This window comes from Saccostrea echinata, unplaced genomic scaffold, assembly GCF_033153115.1.
Source record: "Saccostrea echinata isolate AGI-Se365-2 ecotype Australia unplaced genomic scaffold, CSIRO_AGI_Sech_v1 ptg000038l, whole genome shotgun sequence".
Taxonomy (NCBI): Eukaryota; Metazoa; Mollusca; class Bivalvia; order Ostreida; family Ostreidae; genus Saccostrea; species Saccostrea echinata.
The window spans coordinates 2,444,472-2,463,998 of NW_026889787.1; the positions used below are offsets into that span (position 1 = coordinate 2,444,472).

At 34.2% G+C, this 19,527-nt stretch overlaps 1 protein-coding gene across 4 annotated transcripts in view; it reads left to right on the top strand.

The window, feature by feature from the left end:
- The first annotated feature begins 463 nt into the window (after positions 1-463).
- The window catches only part of LOC133200293 (KH domain-containing RNA-binding protein qki.L-like), a 33,142-nt gene continuing 14,078 nt past the window's right edge, over positions 464-19,527 (top strand). Inside the window, exons 1-4 of one of the 4 annotated variants that reach the window (XM_061336113.1) lie at positions 464-721; positions 10,333-10,466; positions 13,036-13,152; positions 15,912-16,055. In XM_061336113.1, the coding sequence (XP_061192097.1) occupies positions 595-721; positions 10,333-10,466; positions 13,036-13,152; positions 15,912-16,055 (522 nt within the window). In that variant the 5' untranslated portion in view covers positions 464-594. The remainder of the gene's footprint in view (positions 722-10,332; positions 10,467-13,035; positions 13,153-15,911; positions 16,056-19,527) is intronic. The other 3 variants (XM_061336114.1, XM_061336115.1, XM_061336117.1) reach the window with 3 other exon arrangements.

Below are 19,527 nucleotides of genomic sequence, written 5' to 3' on the forward strand. Positions count from 1 at the left end.
CCAAGCATGTTATAGGTACACAGGCGCGGATCGATAAATGTTGAATCAAATAAATCACATTGCAGCGCATGCCTTTAAAATGAGTCAATTAATTACATATTATTAGAACATGTCTTTCCCGTGTAATTGATTAATGGAATATGAGTTCTGATTTGTAAAGAAAATATTGAGTTAGTGCATCACGCTGTCGTAAGGTCCACCTCTCGATCACCTGTCAGATGTCAACAAATCCCTGCATTCCTCGGGCGTGGGGTGTCAACTTCCCCTACTTTTCTCATTGCATCCGTCTGCAGCAATCTTTTCATTTAAAATAAATAAACTTTCATAATACTATGCTGGATATATTAATCGATCAGAATTCAGAGCGATGAAAGTTCTCTTTCAAGTTCGAGGAAAAACGTGAAACCGTCCTGGACACCCCTTATAAGCTAAATGCAGTGATCCGTCATAGACATGCGCAATGCTTAGCACGTGTTCATAAACAATTTTACATGATAGAGGGGGAACATAAGAACTTATTGTAGTGATTTGTAGTTTTGGATTCTAACCCCTACTTAACTTTGGTAGTTTTGCAGCTCAGGCGCTTGTTTTAACATGGGGACTGAAACTAATAAAGACGAGCGTAACACTCCTGAGTATCTAGCACAGCTACTCAAAGACAAAAAGCAGATACAGGCTTTTCCCAACGTTTTTGTGCATTTAGAAAAACTTTTAGACGAAGGTAAGTTTCTTTAACTTGGAGGATTAAAAAACTTTCGGTTTCGTTTAAACAAGTTCTATGTCGTGTAAATTTTAGTCAGCCTAAATTTTCTCCTTTTTCGAGTGATTAAGAGGAAGTATTTGTCATGAGAGAAAATCGAGCGAATGCGCTGAGCCGTGAACTCTGTTACATGTATGTTTACAAAACTTTCTCAACTTGCAAACTCGCTTCAAAAGTGAATTCGCCTTTTAACAGCACTGAAAATATACAGTAATTACGAATACAAATATTCATTTATAAGTTTCAATGCCACTTCTTGACTAAAAACGATTAAAGAAAGGATTCATTTGGCACTTTGGCAGTAATTATTCAGAATGGGTGCCGTGATTTTTTGGCAGCCATTTTGAATCTCGCACTTCACTGCACACGAAAAAGAACTGGAATTTCATTTTTATGAAAAAGAAAGCAGTCTTTGGCGTTTGCTAGAAATAATCTTTATTTTGCGATTCTATGAATGACAAAAATTTCACCAATTTTGTTCAAGTGAATTTGGCGCGTTTTCGTCTTATCTGAATCCGTCAATCCTTGTTCAAACAAGGTGGCGATAAATAATTTTGTATTAGCTCACCTGTTCGCACAGGTGTTTATATTACAGATTAAAATTGTTGACAGAGAAACGGTTTTATTTGATATAGTAGCGCCTACCGAAAAATTAAAAGTGAATTATTTAGAAATTGATAATTATTATACTTTTGACTTGCAAAATTGACAATTGGGCACAATGAAAAAAAAGTTCCCAGTTGATTAATAAATTCTATGAATAATATAAATGCATTTTAATTATTAAAAAAAATCCGACTTTCCCTGCGCTGTCAAATTAACAAGAACTAGATTTTGTATTGAAGAATATGACCACACTTTGGTGTGCACAATGCTTTCACTGATTCTCTGCTTTTTGAAATCACAATTTTTTATCCTTGGGCAGAAGTTGGCTATGACAATAATATATACCTGGTGAGCAAGCTGTGGCAAAAAAATATGCAGGGTTGTTTGAGGAGTTGTGCACCTTTTTTAATGCAGCAGTTATCCCCCTTGTCTGACCACCTAAAATCCTCTTGTAACGTAGCACTGATCATGTAATGTAATTTTTACTGAATTCATGTATTGTCAGCATGCAAAAGTCTTTCTCTTTTTTTTATCCCACTTGACAGAATCTTTTAACGAGATGCTTTGGGAGTATACTGATCTCCTTTATAACCCATCATTAGATTACTGTAATAATATCATTTAATTAATTTTGTGTGCTAATAAAGTGACAATTTCTAAGAGTGCTTTTGGATTGTCTGGTTCAACGGTTTGTGCAGCAGTGTTTTTTGAATAGTTCGTAATTTTGCCAGTTTTGTGTATGAATTACAGAGAGCACTGGGCTAGAGAGATATATATTAATTCATACCGGTATATATAATTTCATTTCATCATGCACCCTTTTTTGGATATTAATTAATTACCTAATATGAATGCAGCTGTATTACTCATGGTCGTTCCATTTTTCCAGCCATAATTTTCTAACATAGTTGACTAGTTTGTCTTTTATCATTATATTTACTCAACAGTTTTTCTCATGAGCATTTTATTAATGTAACAAATTATTTTCCACCCCCCAAAAACAGTATCTGACTGGCTGAATGTGGCTGGGTTTTCTTTATATGCACAGTGGACATGAGTTTAAAACCATGTATACATATCTATTTATATACTTAACATCAGTAATGACATATACTAACACTTGATGGGTATCAGCTAACAGAATTTGACAAAACAAGATGACCCCCCCACTACAATAATTTTTGCATAGTACCCCTGTGATAGAAATTTTTGAAAAAATAAAAATAAATTGCAAAAACAGAAAGTGCTGTGCAAGTGGAATTACGACTTAATATTTGTGAAAGAAGATGGACAAATTACATATGAGCTCTACATTTTCTCAGGACAAAGGGATTGTGAGTCAATTACACCGAGCCCTTAGTCTAAAGGCTAACAGGACGATCAGACTAAAGGACAAGGTATGAACAATCTCATTTAAAACTTTTTAAAAATGTTAATAATTTAATCCAGATTTTTAGACCATAAAAAAGCCCCAGAGTAAAGTTTGTGTTCAGTGACAGATGCAGCAGAAATGGATCAGAGAAGGAAAATGTGGTATTGGTGCAGACTTTGTCCACATCGTGAAAATATTTCACTTCACATCAGGAAACTACATAGAAATTTGATTTAAGTGGTCACAAGGTTCACACTGTATGGGGAAAGTTTTAAAAAATACTTTGGATGTTAATTTTTATAAAAAGCCGACTCGCTGGATGCTTGTGTTTCATGTGCAATAAAAGCACTTGAAAATTTTTCTTTCCTGTATTTTTCCTGCATTGACAGGATTGAGGGATTTTAACATGAGTGTGTTTCACAAAAACCATAGTTCAATGAAACAAGGACCTATTAAAATGGATTATTGCAAGGGACATCCAAATTCAATTAGTCTTCAATAAACCAGATGTTTGCTGTGAAAATTGGTTTTCATTATCAAGTCAACATACACTTGATTTTCCTGAGAGTATTTGATGATTTATAACCAGGTTAATGATGGAAAATCCTATTTAAAAGATTTTAGTCAGCAATTTTTTTTAATTTTAGAAAAATGAAAAAAATTCTTTTGAGACATGAAGGAATTTTGAGACAAAGATAAATGTTTGGCAGAATGTGTTGGGAGTCCCAAGTCTGAAATTGATGCTAGCATGTTCCTAGATTGCTATCTTGTTGAATGATGGTAGTCTTCTATTCAAGACGAAATGTTCCATCTTGTCTAAAGGGGGAAAAATGCTAATGTTTATATACTATTATCAGCCAAGAAAGTTATCTATAATGTAATTTTTTCTTCACTGTTCAATTTCATGGAAATTTATCATGTATATATTGGTTATCTATTCCAGGAAATTTAAACAGAATTTGCGTTTTAATTTCAGAATATGTTGTGTGAAATTTTATTTTTAAGCAGGTATTTGTCCATTTATCATTTTAACAGGGAAATAATTGGTCTGACCCCTTTTGAAATTGAGCCCATTGTTATCTAGACTGTTGGTTTGAAGCAGGAAAAATTCTCTCTGTTCCTTTCTATTGTTGAAACAGAGCCTAATCAGATTCTACCTTAGACAAAATATTTCCCTGATTGTCTTTACCCCTTTGTGAGCATGTGAATTAGGTTTTAGAAGCTCCCATGTGAAAGAAATGCACAAATCTAGATGCTAGCTAGGTCATCCTCCTTGGGCCGTGTATAATGGGAGTGGGGTCTATCTACCTGGTTTGAAATAACAGACGTCTATTTATCGACACAAGAACATGACGAATAATAACACAGAGAAAGACTACCTTCGCAGTCATGGTTAGATAGGCCTACACAATGCGTTACAATTATAATACCCAGTGTTCAGAAATCATTATCCAGCAATCTTGGGAATCTCCAAATAAGATACTGTATCAGGGCATTTGTGACCCTTTTATTTTATTGGTAAATTCGGGTAGATAGATGTACGATGGAGATTCTCATGTTACAAGGCATTGGTTACAAAAGTCAACGGGCTTTGTTTGCAGGGGGTTTCGTTGACACGCCCGACAGGCTTGGGGGGCTTTTGTATGAGGAATCTGTGTCGATGCTGGCTTCCATAGTGTTTGTGCTTGTCATTGCCTTTGTTTAGGTTCTGTATTGTTCGCATTTTTAGAGAGATAGAATCAATTAGCTCAATAGATTCGTTTGGCAAAGTGAATGAATCAGTGCACTTTGTTTGTATACCGTGAATACAGTAGTCTGATGTCTTGGTCAGGACTATTCTTGCTGCGAAGTTATCTTTAACATGGTTAGAAATATGCGTACAAAATTCTAGTCGTATAAATGTAGAAGGCAAAAAAGATCAATGATTGATACAGTCTTGTAAAGTAAAGGGATTGATACAGTCTTGTAAAGTAAAGGGTTTTGAGACCCTTTTCAGGGTCAGAAAGAGCAATTAGATTATAATTGCTGGAATTCTCTCACTTTATTTGAATATTTTGAGAATATTCAAGAAATGAACTACGTACTATTTCTAGGCAGACAACATGGACGTTGAATGTTAAAAATTGTGAAAACTTTACACAAAGAATAACCACATCATTTTCTCTCTATTGTCAAGTTCATATAAAGATAATTTAATTATCCAAGATATGCCACTGAGGATAAATTCAGGTACGAGTTTCACAAGAAAATGCATATCTTTATATAGACCTGGGATTTAATTGTGTATATCATTTGAATATTTTATATGCTCAAGTGTCTAGTTGTAGTAATTTAATGGCAGGGAAGTGAATTAATTTTAAACTTTGAATTTAGAGTGCACTTTGCACGAGGGGCTCTGTGATGTAGCCTTTACTCATGTCATCATATTGATTTCCCAAACGCAGTGTGTAATTGAACTGTACTTGGAATGAGAGAGAAATGGGTGTTTAAAGTGTAGATCACACAAATTGTTGAGAAAATTTCACACATTTGTTATTGATAGTAAAAGGGTTACGATTTAGCTTGGAAATGCTTTCATTTCCACATTCTTGAAAGACTCATATTGGGGGAAAATTTTCAGATGATTCAAACATGTGTTAAAAATGTGTTTGTTCATGAATGTTCCAATTGAAATCCATTGCAAAGTGATGTTTTCCAACACAATAACAGAATGTGGTAGTCATTTGCTGAGGAGCAAGCCAGTAGTTTTAGTTAAGTGAACATAGGTGTTTCTCATTAGCTTGTATGGGTTTGTTAGGGTTCAAATGGCCTGCAGATGAAATTGTATTCATAAACCATGCTAACTGAAAATGGCTGAAAAAACCAGATTGCAAGGGATTTTGGATCAGTGTTTAGAGACTGGTTTTGATTTTGGCATGACCAGATGCCCAGCCTGTATTTAAAACTGGATAGATTTAGGTCTTGTGGAATGAAGTTTATCCATCTGAAGATCAGTCATGGTAAATTTTAGCGCCTGGCTTAAGAGTATTAAAAAAAGTCATGTTTTATGGCTGGGTCAAGATATTTTGGGGGGATTTTTTCAATTTGGGCCAATTTCTATGTTCATGACTGTTAAGATTGCTATCAACTCCTGCTGGCAATAGATGTCTTTGTTCAGGGTAGGGGTATAGAGTTACAGCTCTGTGGAAACCAATAACTTCCAGATGTTTTAAATTCTACAAAAAAAGGCTTTCCCAGGGATTGCAGAATAAACTCTGGCATCACACAGTGGCTGTTTGTGCAATTTGTTCACTGACATTCAAAAATTTTCATGGTTTCCCCCCACTTGTCTTCAGTTTTTTTTTTCCATGTATATTTGCTAGAATTGTGACTTTTATGCATATGAAAACAGTCTTTTTTTTCTCTATAATCTTTCATCTAAATAATGCCATTGGTCCCACAAAGATCAGCACTTACTGAATTAATTTTTAAGCTGATTAAAAATGTTTCCATGGAGATTAAAAGTGTTGTGCAATGTATTTAAGTTGAATTGTTTTGATTTCAGATGAAAAGGCATTATAAAGAAATAAGGGTGCCTGGCATTTAACATATAAAACAGTTTTCAATAGACTCGGTTACCTCAAAATCTAATCCCTACTAACGTTATCAGATTTTACTTAGTTGCAGGGGGGCATTCAGAAAAAATTACTGGTCACTGGCTTACAGTAAGTTTGTTTTTTGTTTCACAACAAAAATCATTATGTGGACATTTAACTAGTTTTAAGTTTTATTTGGAAGGTTTTAATCCTTTTTTAAACCCAACAGCTAAGTAGATAGTACACATTACATATTTATATTAATACAGTATAGAACTTGGAAATGTAGGAGGCCTAGATTAATAAGCTTGAAGTCAAGTGCACAATTACAGTGTACTTAATGATCAACAAAAGAGACAGGGGAAAGGGACCACAAACTTGTAGGTACACGTCAGTACCAAATCAGTATCAATTTAGGGACATTCTCTAAGTGTTTTGTCACATGTTCCTGAAAAGTACTTGTGAAGTATAGATACATGTATTCATTTACACATGATAAACACTTGCATATTCATATAATTGAAAATCAAAAATTGCAGATGTCTGAGTAGACATCTCCCAACCACCAAAAAAGGCAAAATGTCACTTTTACATTCACATTGTATGTAAAAAATTCTACTTTTAATCCATGATTTTGGATTTAAGAAAAATATGCTTTCAAACTGAATTTTGTAAATAAATCATATTTTTCTTTACAATCCAATAAATAATACACAGTCTACATGAACAAATCATTTTTTGCAAGACAGTTCAGCTTCTCTTAAGGACCCTCTATACACTGATGAAAAATGTTTTTGGGACTTTGAGAAAAATTATTTAGCATAAAGGAGGATATTTTGAAATTAACTAATTTATTCTTAATATAGGGAGTGTGCCTTTATTATTCAGGAAAAATCTTCAAAGACAATGAAGTAATTGAAAAGAAAAATTGCCTTCATTTACTCAAATGGTTAAAATACATGCAAATAAAGTTTTCAAATACTCTATTTTGGTCTAGTATAATGTTTAGAATACTTGAATTTATTTCAAATTATGTGATTTAGTTCAGATTACAATTTATTCTACTTGTATGTCAAATATGTCAAATGGTAAGTCAGTCTAATTACACAAAAGTACCCTGAAAATAGGGTGCAGTGTAGAGAGGGTCCTTAACACTTAACAGTCCATGTATAGTAGATAGTACTCATGTAAATATGAATTGTTCAAAATACTTGATAAAAAAAGCTGCACGAGTGTCATGGAAGTGTAAGACTGATGTGTAAATCTACTTAAAAACCAGCTGATCACCACTTCCTGTGTGGTCATAGAAAAGAGGAACATGCTTTGATGTAGTGTAAAATTGTAAACAATTGAAAAGATGGATTCCACCACATTAACACATGTAGTGTCATATAGCTATGTGCTAAGAACATAGAATTAGGTGTCAAAGAGTATCAGCTTCTGATGTCCAGGTTCTGTAACCTGTCTACCCATTTTCCCGTGACATTATGGTAGACATTGGAATTCTAATTGCAAAAGAAGGTGTATCTCAGGTGTAAAATTTTTTTAGCATACACCTTGATGACTACAAAAATAACAGCAGAATGATTTATTGAACATAAAACCAGTGCCAAAACAGCAGTAAAAATGATCCTTAAACCTGGTGAAGATTGTCATATTTTTGCCCAGGGGGCTCCCGAAATGACAAGTCGTGGCTGTGTCATGTTTTATCACCATTGAGGGGTGAAGGAATTTCAGCTGTTATCTAAGGTACAGTTAGTCAGAGATCAGAATCAGCAAGTACATAGAGGCTTGAAGCTAGAGAGATGGTGTAACTGTTGTAATGGTTACATCACGTGGGGGGTTCTTCAAAGACAAGCCGCCAGTGGGAACCGTTAATGTCATTCAGGTAGATGTACCTGGTTATATTTAGGTCGGATGACTTTTGTTTTTGAGGAGTTTGTAGGTCAGCACTTTTTTGCCAAAACCACCATCTTTTTGGTTTCCTGTATTGGTATGGGAAATGATTGCAACTTTTTAGTCTTGGATAGAGTAAAGAAAACAGGAAATTACTGGATATAATAGATTAAACAAACTTGTTTTTCCTCTATATAATGGTGGATATGGTGGAGAACTGCATGAGCATTTCTCCAATTTGAACAAATCAAGTGCTTTTACATTGAAAACACAAAATCTTCCCTCTCTCACTGTCTGAAAAATTAAAAAAAATGGGTATACTACAGCTGTTAATTGATGTTCTGTTTATTCATTCATTAGCCACATTTGATAATATTTGTACAGGCCTCTGTAGAATTCTGAAGGTTACTGTTTTATTTGTGACAGAACAGGATGTTTCTCGGCCCTGAAGGATCGAAAAACTCAGTCAGGCTTCAATATCTCCCATTTGTTATGTTTTCACCCACTATTGAACCAATGTCACCAATTAATTGTGCTAATAATGATAAGACTAGGGACCATGAATATTCATTAAGGATTTTCGGAATAGGAAACATCCTGTGGCTTATTGACTAAGTACAGATGATATGATTTATGTTTGGAGGTCAAGCCTTGGTGATGTGATTGCTGATATTGGTCAGAAGATCTGTAGGTTTACATTTTGTCACTGGTGGTCATGTTTAATCCATATATCTGTTTTACTTATACAGTTGTACAGGAATTCATCCTTAACATTCTCAAAATAATTTTTCTATACATTATGAATGTCTGTTAAATTCCTGTAAAATTCATTCTTTGTTTTGAATAATTGAATACAAAAACACTGTTTTACTTTTTAAACTAAGAATAACCCGGGTCTTGCTGACTTCAATAATATTTTTTCTACACATAATTTCAGGTTTTTATCCATTTTATGAGGGCTCCTTGTAAAATCATGGAGATCAGCTGCTAATTAAAAAGATGAAAAGAAAGATTCAAAGATTTGAGGTCGAGAGCTTTTATCTTGTCTGGGTTGGATGCTTTCTTTTTATCCTAGAGGATTGGGATTTAAAGGGTTTCTAATTGATGGTTTTGGGTGCAGGTGAAGCTACATTGTTGTGGTGGTCCATAAGGTCATGAGGCCAGCTTTCAGTATTTGGTCAAGGTGTTTCTTGAAGTGAACACACTGTCTGATCCAGAATTTTATACTCCATTGCAAATTCTTAGTTCACCATATCCTTGTAAGGGTTCTGAAGTAGAACTTTATGGTTTTTTAGCAGGAAATTTATGATTAAAATGAAAATGGTTTTGAATACTTGTTTTGATATTTTGAGTTGGTGCATAACCTTTAATTGAAGTTTTGTAAGTTTTCATGTATGGCCACAAAAAGTTAATATATTCTATTTCCTGATCCTTGGTTTAAAGGAGCTCTCTTTCAATCCTGGAAAAAGGTTCCCTATTGGACAATTGATACTTTTTTTTTTAATTATTTAATTGAGTATGACAGGAGGATAAGAGAAAGAGTATATCATAGTCATTAATTATGGAAAGCCATTTAATTTTTGGATCAACAGAAAGGAATAAACTGATTAGTAAAATTTCATATTTTCCTCTTGAGAAACCTTTTTTTATGTATATTTTCTGATCTTCTTCATTATGCTCATTGATTGAAGTATTCTCTGTTCTGGTTTGTGGATTGAAAGTAAATATTTTCTTTATTGCAAATAATTAGAAGAAAACTTAAAACATTTAGATCTACTGTTTCTTGTTGGATCAAGTGCAGCAAAGTTTCTTTTGAGAGAAAAAAAACTCCATTAAATGCCAGAAAGGCTTTTAAGAAAGCCAGGTCTGATTGGAACAGAAGGTTATAGTTAGTAGTAGTTAATAATTTCAACCATGCAGAGAATAAATTGGAAGTAATTTGCTGTACAGAAATTTTTTTGTTGTTTTTCGGCAAAGACAAACGTCAGTTACATCTGTCTTTCTGGTTCGAGCATAAGCTGACTTGGCAAAGAAAGTAAATGCCGGTTCAAAGGAGGGAACCAAAGTTACAAAAATATAAGATCCTCATTAATTTTTTTTCCCCTATTTTTTGTTTCTTTCAGAAATCAACAGAGTCAGACTTCAGTTGTTTCATCACAAAGGCAATGGCCGCATCCCTCTTGAACTTCCAGAACCCATCGGTCCTGTCCAAACCGTGTCGGAAAAGCTGTACGTCCCAGTCAAAGAACACCCAGAGGTAGGGCCTCAAAGAAATTCATACGAAATACGCACAGAAGACAAAAATTAAGAAATGATAAACAGCATGTTTAGTCAACACAACACACATTAATTCTTAAAATTCCACCAAAGAAATCTAAGAACTTGGATCAGCATTGTGCTGGTGTATATGCACAGAAACATGCAAACACCAAAAAACTACAAAGTTTACAAAATTGATAAACTGTATATATGTAGAGCAAAAATTCCAGTGCATGGCTATGACTGTTTTGCAGTATTCTTTTAGCAGAGCAGAAGTGTTATAGGAATCAGTTTTTAAAAACTGGAGTATGAATATAACTTAAGGCATTAACAGGGTTACTGCAAATATACTTATAATGAATTCATTTGGTTTTCATTCCCAGTAAATTTAATATACATACATGTGTGCTATAAGCTGTAAATGCATTCTTTGAATTGAAAGCTCATCAGTGTATACAGAGATAGTCTTTTTTGAGAGTAGCGTACTTGTATATAAGTACAGGTTAATTCCTTAGCAGACATTACTCCTCAGAATATCATGTAATGAGGAGAATTTCCGTGTAATTTTAGTATTCCTGGTTTCTAGTTGATGTCATCGCCCTTCGTTAGGGGAACTTGATGTTTATGTGGTGTAGATATCCCCCCTCCTAGTTGCGAGTCTGCCAGGTCACATGTTATGTCATTGCGTGACAACTTCTTTATTGAGCTTTTATTGCACGAGTGGGTGTGCATAGAAAGGAGAGACAGTTTGATTTTTGTGTGTAGCTGAGTGTGCATTTTTAGCTTTCCTGGTGTCTCAATTTGCAAATGTCGCTTCTTTTTCTCTTGAACCAGGAATATTATGATTCATTGGGGCATTTATTTTTCTTTTCAATTGTCATTAATAGATTGGTCTAGAAAAAGGAATGCTTTTTCTGTAGCTTGGAATTTAGTTTAAATTTCAATTTGATGCAAATTATTTTTTAAATTCTCTTTTGCAAAGTCAGGTTTTGAGTGAATCTGTACACATTATATTTATCTGACATGGAGAAAAAGACACAGCTAGTCTGCAGACTTAATGTCTTGTCTAACCTATTAAAGAAAATTTTGGAATAAGGGGTTGATAAAGTAATTAATGGAATACTTTCCAGGAGATCTTTAAACCAAGATTAAAAAAGTAGTAACATTTACAGAAAGAAGTTTCTTAGCATTTTAGTAATTTCTAAAAATGTTGATCTTTAATCAGCATCTTCACATGGATCCAGGGGAGAGAGAGGGTGGTAAATGGAATAAACTTGTACTTTGAATTTGTAGCAGCAGTGTACTTACAAGTAAGAGAAATGACAGGGATGTTTAGAGAGATGTACACTGTTCCTTTATCTGTAGGGGGCGCTGCTAGTTATCTGTCTGTTGGGAGTCAAAAGCAGCTAATTGTCTTAGAAGTGCAGACTCTATGTAAACAAAGATTTATCTGAGAACTGATAAAGAGAGGTGATGAAATTTCACCCACTGGTCAGGCCAGCGGAGATAAACAGTGAGCACACAGATGTCTTTGTACCAGGCAGGGGGAAGGGAGTCATTCTGGTGGGCTGTAGATTGTTGAGACATGTTTTATCATGTGTTTTTTTTGCATTTGAAATTCACAAATGTGCATGGGCAACAGTTTGGTAGGGGGTACAAGGAAAGCTACATTGCTCGACTGTTGTAAACAGGCAACTTCTTTATGGCCTATCTGTTGAAATATTAATGACATCTGTATTCATGTAGAATTAAAAGTGAATTTCTTTATTGAAATAAAACACTTTCCCAGGAAATTTGGTTGGTTACTGCTCTTCCAGTTTTAACAGACTGAAATGAAAAAAAAAATATATCCTGAAAGCCAAAAAAAAGTTCAAATCTAGTGTATACAGCAGAGGAGATAAGAAGGGTTTTCCACACTTATCAGTGAATAGCCTCCTAATTGGCTAATGATACAAGCAAGGGGAAATCACCACCTGGGGACTAGCTAATTAAATTCAGGGAACTAATGTTAAAGGCCACCAGAGAGACTCAGATGAAATACATGTGGGCATGCAGCTTTAGCTACATTATCTATAGAGTGTAATGGAGCAGAAAATCTGGTCAGACTCAGGCTTAATTAATTACTCTTGGAAAAAAGGGATGAAAAAACACACTTATTGGTGACAGTACACTTAATTTTTTGCATCATTTGGCAGGTATGGGCTGTTAGATGCCTTGTCCGTACTGACCTCTTGAATTTGTGTGAAAACCCAGGGGATCAATTAATGGATGCCATATTATGTTTATTAGTGCTTAAGAACTTCATAATTGATCTATGAATTGCTGTTAGGCACTCACACAAGAAGAAAAAAATACTCTTTGATGCAAACACATTTCAGGGCTGCATATTCTATATTTTGACATACCACATACATATACCCACTATGTCAGACTGATAGAAAATGAACTGTATGAGAAAAAAAATACATTACTATTGTTGACTTTAGCATTAAGCAAAAATGGTATCAGAAATGCATATTTTGATGTTTTTATTATCAAACATTATATTTGTTTATATATGTTTTCAGTTTAACTTTGTGGGGAGGATATTGGGACCTCGAGGAATGACAGCAAAAGAACTAGAACAGTACACAGGTTGTAAAATAATGGTTCGAGGAAAAGGCTCAATGCGAGACAAAAAGAAGGTAAGAAAGTCCCATCAGTATGTCAGGGGCTGTAACTCTGTATGTATAAGAACTTGTAATTCTTCATCTCAGTGAGTGTAACTATGTCGATCATGTCAATCATTGTTTAAGGATCTAGCATCTTTATAACATGGACTGTAGCTCAATTGATGTAAAGGGCTGTAATTCTTTTGTAAGGATTGTAAGGGGCATAACTCATATCAGACTCAATACCTCTTTCTTAGGAACAGTAACTCTACCTTGCGGACTATGTTTAAAAAAAAAAAAAGAAACTATTTCTTGGTCACAGACTGACACTCTTTTTCAATGACTGTAGTTGTGCCCCCCCCCCCCCCCAACAACAACAACAAAAAATACACAAGGACAGTAGATGAAAATTCAAATGCTTAAATGCTTATATATTTCTTTTTTTAAAAGAGCTCCTGTTTTTAATGTCATGGAAAACTGATTGGCACTCTCACTGTTTTTTTTTTTTTTGTTTTTTTTTTTTTAATGTTAAGGAACATTTAAGCTAAAAAGAATGTCACAGTTAGATGATGAAAGGAGTTGTTTCAATCTTGCATGGTTAATTTCTCAAAGTGTCTGATGGACAGAATTATGTAAATATAGTATTTTTAGAGCTTAGTAACAGCTGTTGCGTTTTCTTTTCTTTTCACTTGTTTTAGAGAATGATACTGCAGAAAAATGAGTCATGATTTGATATGAAATTCCAGCATGACTCGAATATTTGATTACAAAATTCTTTAAGAAAATTTTTATCAAATGCAGATGCACATGATACCTTTATAACTCCCTTAAGAGCGATTATTTACACATTTTGACATGTCTCTCCTAAATCCTGCAGATGTTCAGTCTTCCTTCAATTCATGCATATCACGGAAAGAAGATTCTGTCACTCATATTCAGAAATATTAAATTTTTTGACATCACTTCTTATGTAGGAGTATTTTTATAAAGAATTCTTAAGTTTAAAGGTGTTTTTGTGCATTAAGTCCTTCAGTATGTGTGGAAACTGAAATGCAAGTCTGTTCCCTGAAACATGCATGATCTTACAACATAAAGGTATTTCAGTGATTTCTGGAATCGTCTATTCTTTGGAAATACATAATCTGAAATGGTTATTCAGGTATTTCTTCTTTACACCAAGTACACACTGACCAGTTGAGGGGGTTAGGTTGGATATTATAAATATAGAGTTTGATTTTGTAGCCTGATTTAGCTGCTGATGGTTGTCAGATCTAGTTGGCTGTTGAGGAGTTATGGTAGAATTTATAGATTGAATTGACAGATCCTACCCAGACACAGCAATGATCAGTTTTTATATCTATTTGATAACCACAGAGGGAAGAAGATAAAAACTTAGTTCATGAAAGAATTTCTCTCGTGCTGCTCTGTTTACTGGCAGTTTTGCCTTTGATGCACTTTTAAAGAGAGTTTTATTCCTTATTATCTAGTTGCTTATGATTAAACACTCTGATATGATATCCCCATTGAACCAATATTTTAGGGTGAACTTTACATTTTCTAAGCAGACCAAATATATAGGTCATGAAATATATCCTATCTGTAGACTACACTATATACATTGAATGTTTTGTTATATGTGTATCTAGGTCCATTGAATTGAAATACATGTATTGTTGATGGATATTACTCAGCTATAAGTTGATTGTGTTTTTTCAAAGAAAAATTTGGTGGATTTTGCCCTTGACCTGATTATCACTTTTTATGATATTGTGGAGAGTAGAACAATTTTTCCCATCTGAAAATTTGATGATAAAATTTTGCTTGTAAGATTTTTTGACAGTGGTAAATATGTTCTTACATATTTTGATTTCATATATATTTAACTAGTATGCTGTTCTTGAAACTATACATACTCTCAGTGTGGCAATAAATATACTGTCAGCACATTCATTTTCTCATAAAGGTACCAGTGATTTCTAAATTGTGTGAATTGCAAGCCCTACATAATACATGTACAGTAATATGAAAACTTATCAGTTGCAATCTGGTCTTGCACTTCTGTGATACAGAAAATCTATCAGAAATCAAACAAGAGTAAATACTTTGAATATTTTTTGGATTCCCAAAAATCTGACATGTCTAATTATATACAGTAGTTTATTTTTAGGCTTTATCCAAATATATTAGGGAGAAAAGTTTGTCAGATTTTTTGAGAAAGTTTTCTAGTATAACAGATGCAGACAATTGATTAATGAGAGAAATTGTATGAAGGCATGTTCAAAAGTGTGTTTGGAGATCCCTAGCTTCTGTAGCCTGGCACTGAATGTGTCCATCAATATTCACTGATCAAACAGCTCAGTTCATATCTAGGTCCGGAGTGAAAAGATCCGTATTGACAATTATTTATCAGATATTTGTCAGAATTTAAGATTTTGTTCATCCAAGTAAAGGATGATATGAAAGTTCAAGTCCCACCTAAAAAAAAATGCAGCACGTATTTTCACCATACATCCTGACTCTCAACATGTGTGCTTTTGGACCCATATGTTTTGTTCTTTCAGAAATTATCAAAGGCAGTTTCAGAGATATTTCATTAACATGCATAAGTTTGGTTCCAGAAACAGATTTTTCTAATCTTAAAGGTTCTGATCTTTCTGGATCTCTCTGAATCTTTTACAATGTTACATGTACATAAAAAATGTGTTCAACTTGTTGCACAGTGTAAATTTGTAGTTAAATCTTAGCTGTTGGTATTAGGAAACAGAGACTAAATTTCTAATCATGTATTATAGGAAGAACAGAACAGAGGAAAACCTAACTGGGAGCACCTGAATGAAGAGCTCCATGTGTTGATAACTGTAGAGGACACTCTCAACAGGGCAGAGGTCAAAATGGCCAAGGCTATGGAGGAGGTCAAGAAGCTTCTAGTACCAGCTGTAAGTATTCATATGCACCACTAAGGCACTTATTTTTGTGATTAAGCAATCATAGAGCAAAGAATCTGAAATGGGTAAAGTTAATTGAAAACAGTTTTAAGTGGCTATAAACATGATCAATACATTTTGTGTAAAAGATTTACAAATGAAATAAATAACCTAAATGTGTTTTGATATGTGGAAAATAATGTTTGTGTATTTATTTATTTAATGCTGATTGGCCAAATTTTTCTCTAGCTAGCTTTTGCTGTTCTTTCATCTTTACTTGGCCATTACTATGGCATAACAAGACGACATATCACTCACATTATAACCACTATAGGGATATATTGTGTAAATAAAAATTGCATTAAATTCATAAAACTGCTACACTATAGCTATTATATAGTAAAAAGAAAGTAGAGGGCTACGTAATCGTGTAATGGTCACCAATATAAGCCCACAGATTACGATGAATAGTTTTTACACGCATATTTAAAACCAGCATTTGGTGTATATTAGAGAAGCCCTATATACAGCAGAGAGATTTGTCCTATGGCTCTGTCATACAACAGCTAATGGGGTCTTAACATGCAAACCTTGCAGCTAAGTTAGGACTGGGTCTCGGCATTCAATGAAAGATTATTGACAGATAATGAAAAAAATTGTATGCCTCTGTGAGGGGTTCTGGACCTTGTGCTAGTTTAGGTCGTCCAAATGGATTTAAGAACTTCTTAGCTTGGCCTTGGGCAGGAATTATAAAACTAACCAGTTTGAAAAGCAGAGTAGTCTAATTTTTAAGGAATGTTTTTAGGGAGATTAATGCTTAAAATTCTTTCTTGTGACACATACTGTGTATGGAGTGTAAAAATTTGATTTATAAAATACTTCTGAAAGATTTTGCCCTTGGGTATTGAAGCAATATTTATTACGAATTTGCAGCAATATTATCAATTCAGTCAAAATATATGCTTAATAAAATGTGTAGAATTCAAAAATGGACCTCATTAGAAGAGCAGGGTGGGAGAGATTAAAATCTAAGTGGTAGAGACAGTCAGTGTATAGGATGATAAGGAAATTCACTGGTTATAATTCCTGCTTTGTAATGAAATATTTCCTCTATCTCTCTAATTGAGGTCGGAAACCCACTAAAGGGAAACTCATGTTCGAGCACCGAGTCTTAGATTCAGGAAGTGAAAAACTGAAACTTTTCCTTATTAATCTGTTATCAGCATTCATTATATTGTTATCATAAATGGACAGAGCCTGCAATTAGAGTTAACATCCAAAAGGAAAACTTCTATAGAAATCTTGTGTAAAATTTCCTTCCTTTTCAAATTTTCATTAAAAAACATTAGGAAGATATATAGATGTTTTCACAAATTTGCCTGATTTTCCTTGTGATTAAGAAACATTTGGAAATTCTAAGCCATTTTTGGTAACTGTTTTATTATACGAAAGGAATTAAGTTGTACCGTTGAATGGCATAACCTTGATTCAAGATTTCTGTCATTGTAAAGACTCACAAGGAGAATATAAGCCCTCCAAATTGTCGAGAGTAAAGAGATGAGGTAATCGGTTTAAAGGTCTTTAAACACCTTTCACGAGTTTTAGACTCAAGTTTCCAGTCTGAATGGCAGAACACTAAATAGTGTTGTTATTTCTCAAGAAAAGATAAATTTTCTGTCATGATATACATTTCATAATTATTCAAACCAAAGTTTGCACGGTCTCATTAGAGTGCGTCCCTGAGATGTTGAAACGTTTTAGAGACCATCGTTGGTCTCCATTATTAACACAACTTAGGTGTAGGAAAACATGAACGTAGCAGGAGGTGGCTTGCTAGACTGAACAGTCAGGGTTTCAATTTGTTCTCTGGCCCGTAGAGAAATTGTCCCAACAATGAAGACCAAACATGTCATCCGCAGTAAAAATGTTTTTGTAGGGTTACAGGTTTTTCTTTTTCTGTTCGGAGACAATAGGTTGTCACTGGTGAAGCCCACCAGTACAAATACCAGGGGAAAATGTTTGGTCTAGTGTTTTTGTACTGGACAATGGTGGGAATGGATTTCATTGTGTGGATAGGGTCCCTGCTTCATTGCAGGAGGAAAAACTGCTGCCTTGTTAGACTGTCCGTTGACATAAGAGATTTTTGTAACTATTTCTTTGTTGACATAAGAAATCGATTGCAATTGTTGACTTCAGTGGAAAAATCAGCTTGTTAGGTGAGCCTCAGAGAAAATAAAGCAGGACACTTTATTTGGAAACAATTACCATTCTTTAGTGGAATATCTGTAGTGGTCATCAGAAATGGTACTGCTGTGCATTGGGTATGCATGGTTTGTGATGATGTCAAGATTTCGTTTTCTTTTGCCAGACTGTACAAATTAAAATTTTCTGGGCAAATATTAGAAACTCAAATAGAATTATTTGGTTTGTCCAGAAACAAGTAAACACTGCGTGGCTCTCATGAATTGATTTTTCCCAATGACTTTACAAACAACACAAGTCAAATATTGCTCATAAAAATAATTTTTTTTATTTAAATTGAAAAAAGGGGGTTGAATACTGATGGATTCAACAGTAAACATGCATCGACATGCCTGGAATAAAAAAGAAAATGTTGACCATTCTACATTTTCCAGTTTACCGTGCATAACTTTCAGTGAGAGCCCAGCGGCAAAATATGACCACTCTAAAAAACTAGGTCTCCTTTGAAAGTGTTCTAAGATCTGACATTTGGGTCTTGAGACCTTTTTTTTCTGATGAGTCCTGTCCTTGCACTGCATCTGTCAAGTCTTCACAACAAGGTGACAAATCTTCTCGTAAAAATCAATCAAAGGCCCTCCCGAGGAATTCATGGGAGAAATGACAGAGAGATGACCTATCGTGACAGCCCGAGTGATTGACAGGGCCCAAAAGTATGCACTGTACTCCGTACAGAAAAATAAGTCATCAATTTAACCAAAGATTAAGAAGTTTTTTCTATCAAGTTTTGATTAGCTAAAGGCTTCATATAGATGTTTGATGAATTATTTGCCTTAAGATAAGCAGTGATGATTCCTTCCATATACTTGTCCCTTTGCTCTCTTTATATTGATTATGCAGTTTAGATCAGATACAGGGTGTACCGAGTTCATGCATGGTAATTATAGAAGGAGCAATTAAGTTAGGGTGTGTTAATGACCATTACACATTTATAAATTCCAGCATTTATTTTTGTATTTATTGCATGAAGGCAGCATTTGATTTGCATCGTTTGTTTTCATAGTCTGTCAGGGAACGTGTATGGACAAGGCATCCGTTAATAAATATTCAAAAATCAAAACACACACTTGTTCTGTTTCTTTAAGCCTATAATTATCATATGAGATTGTCATTCAGTTTGTAGCCCCAAACCATATTTAAGGCTTGTTTGGTACCAAGGCGACACTAGATTTTTATCATTTTCCACCATATTTTTCTTTAGTTTGCGGAGTTAGCCGAAAGGTTT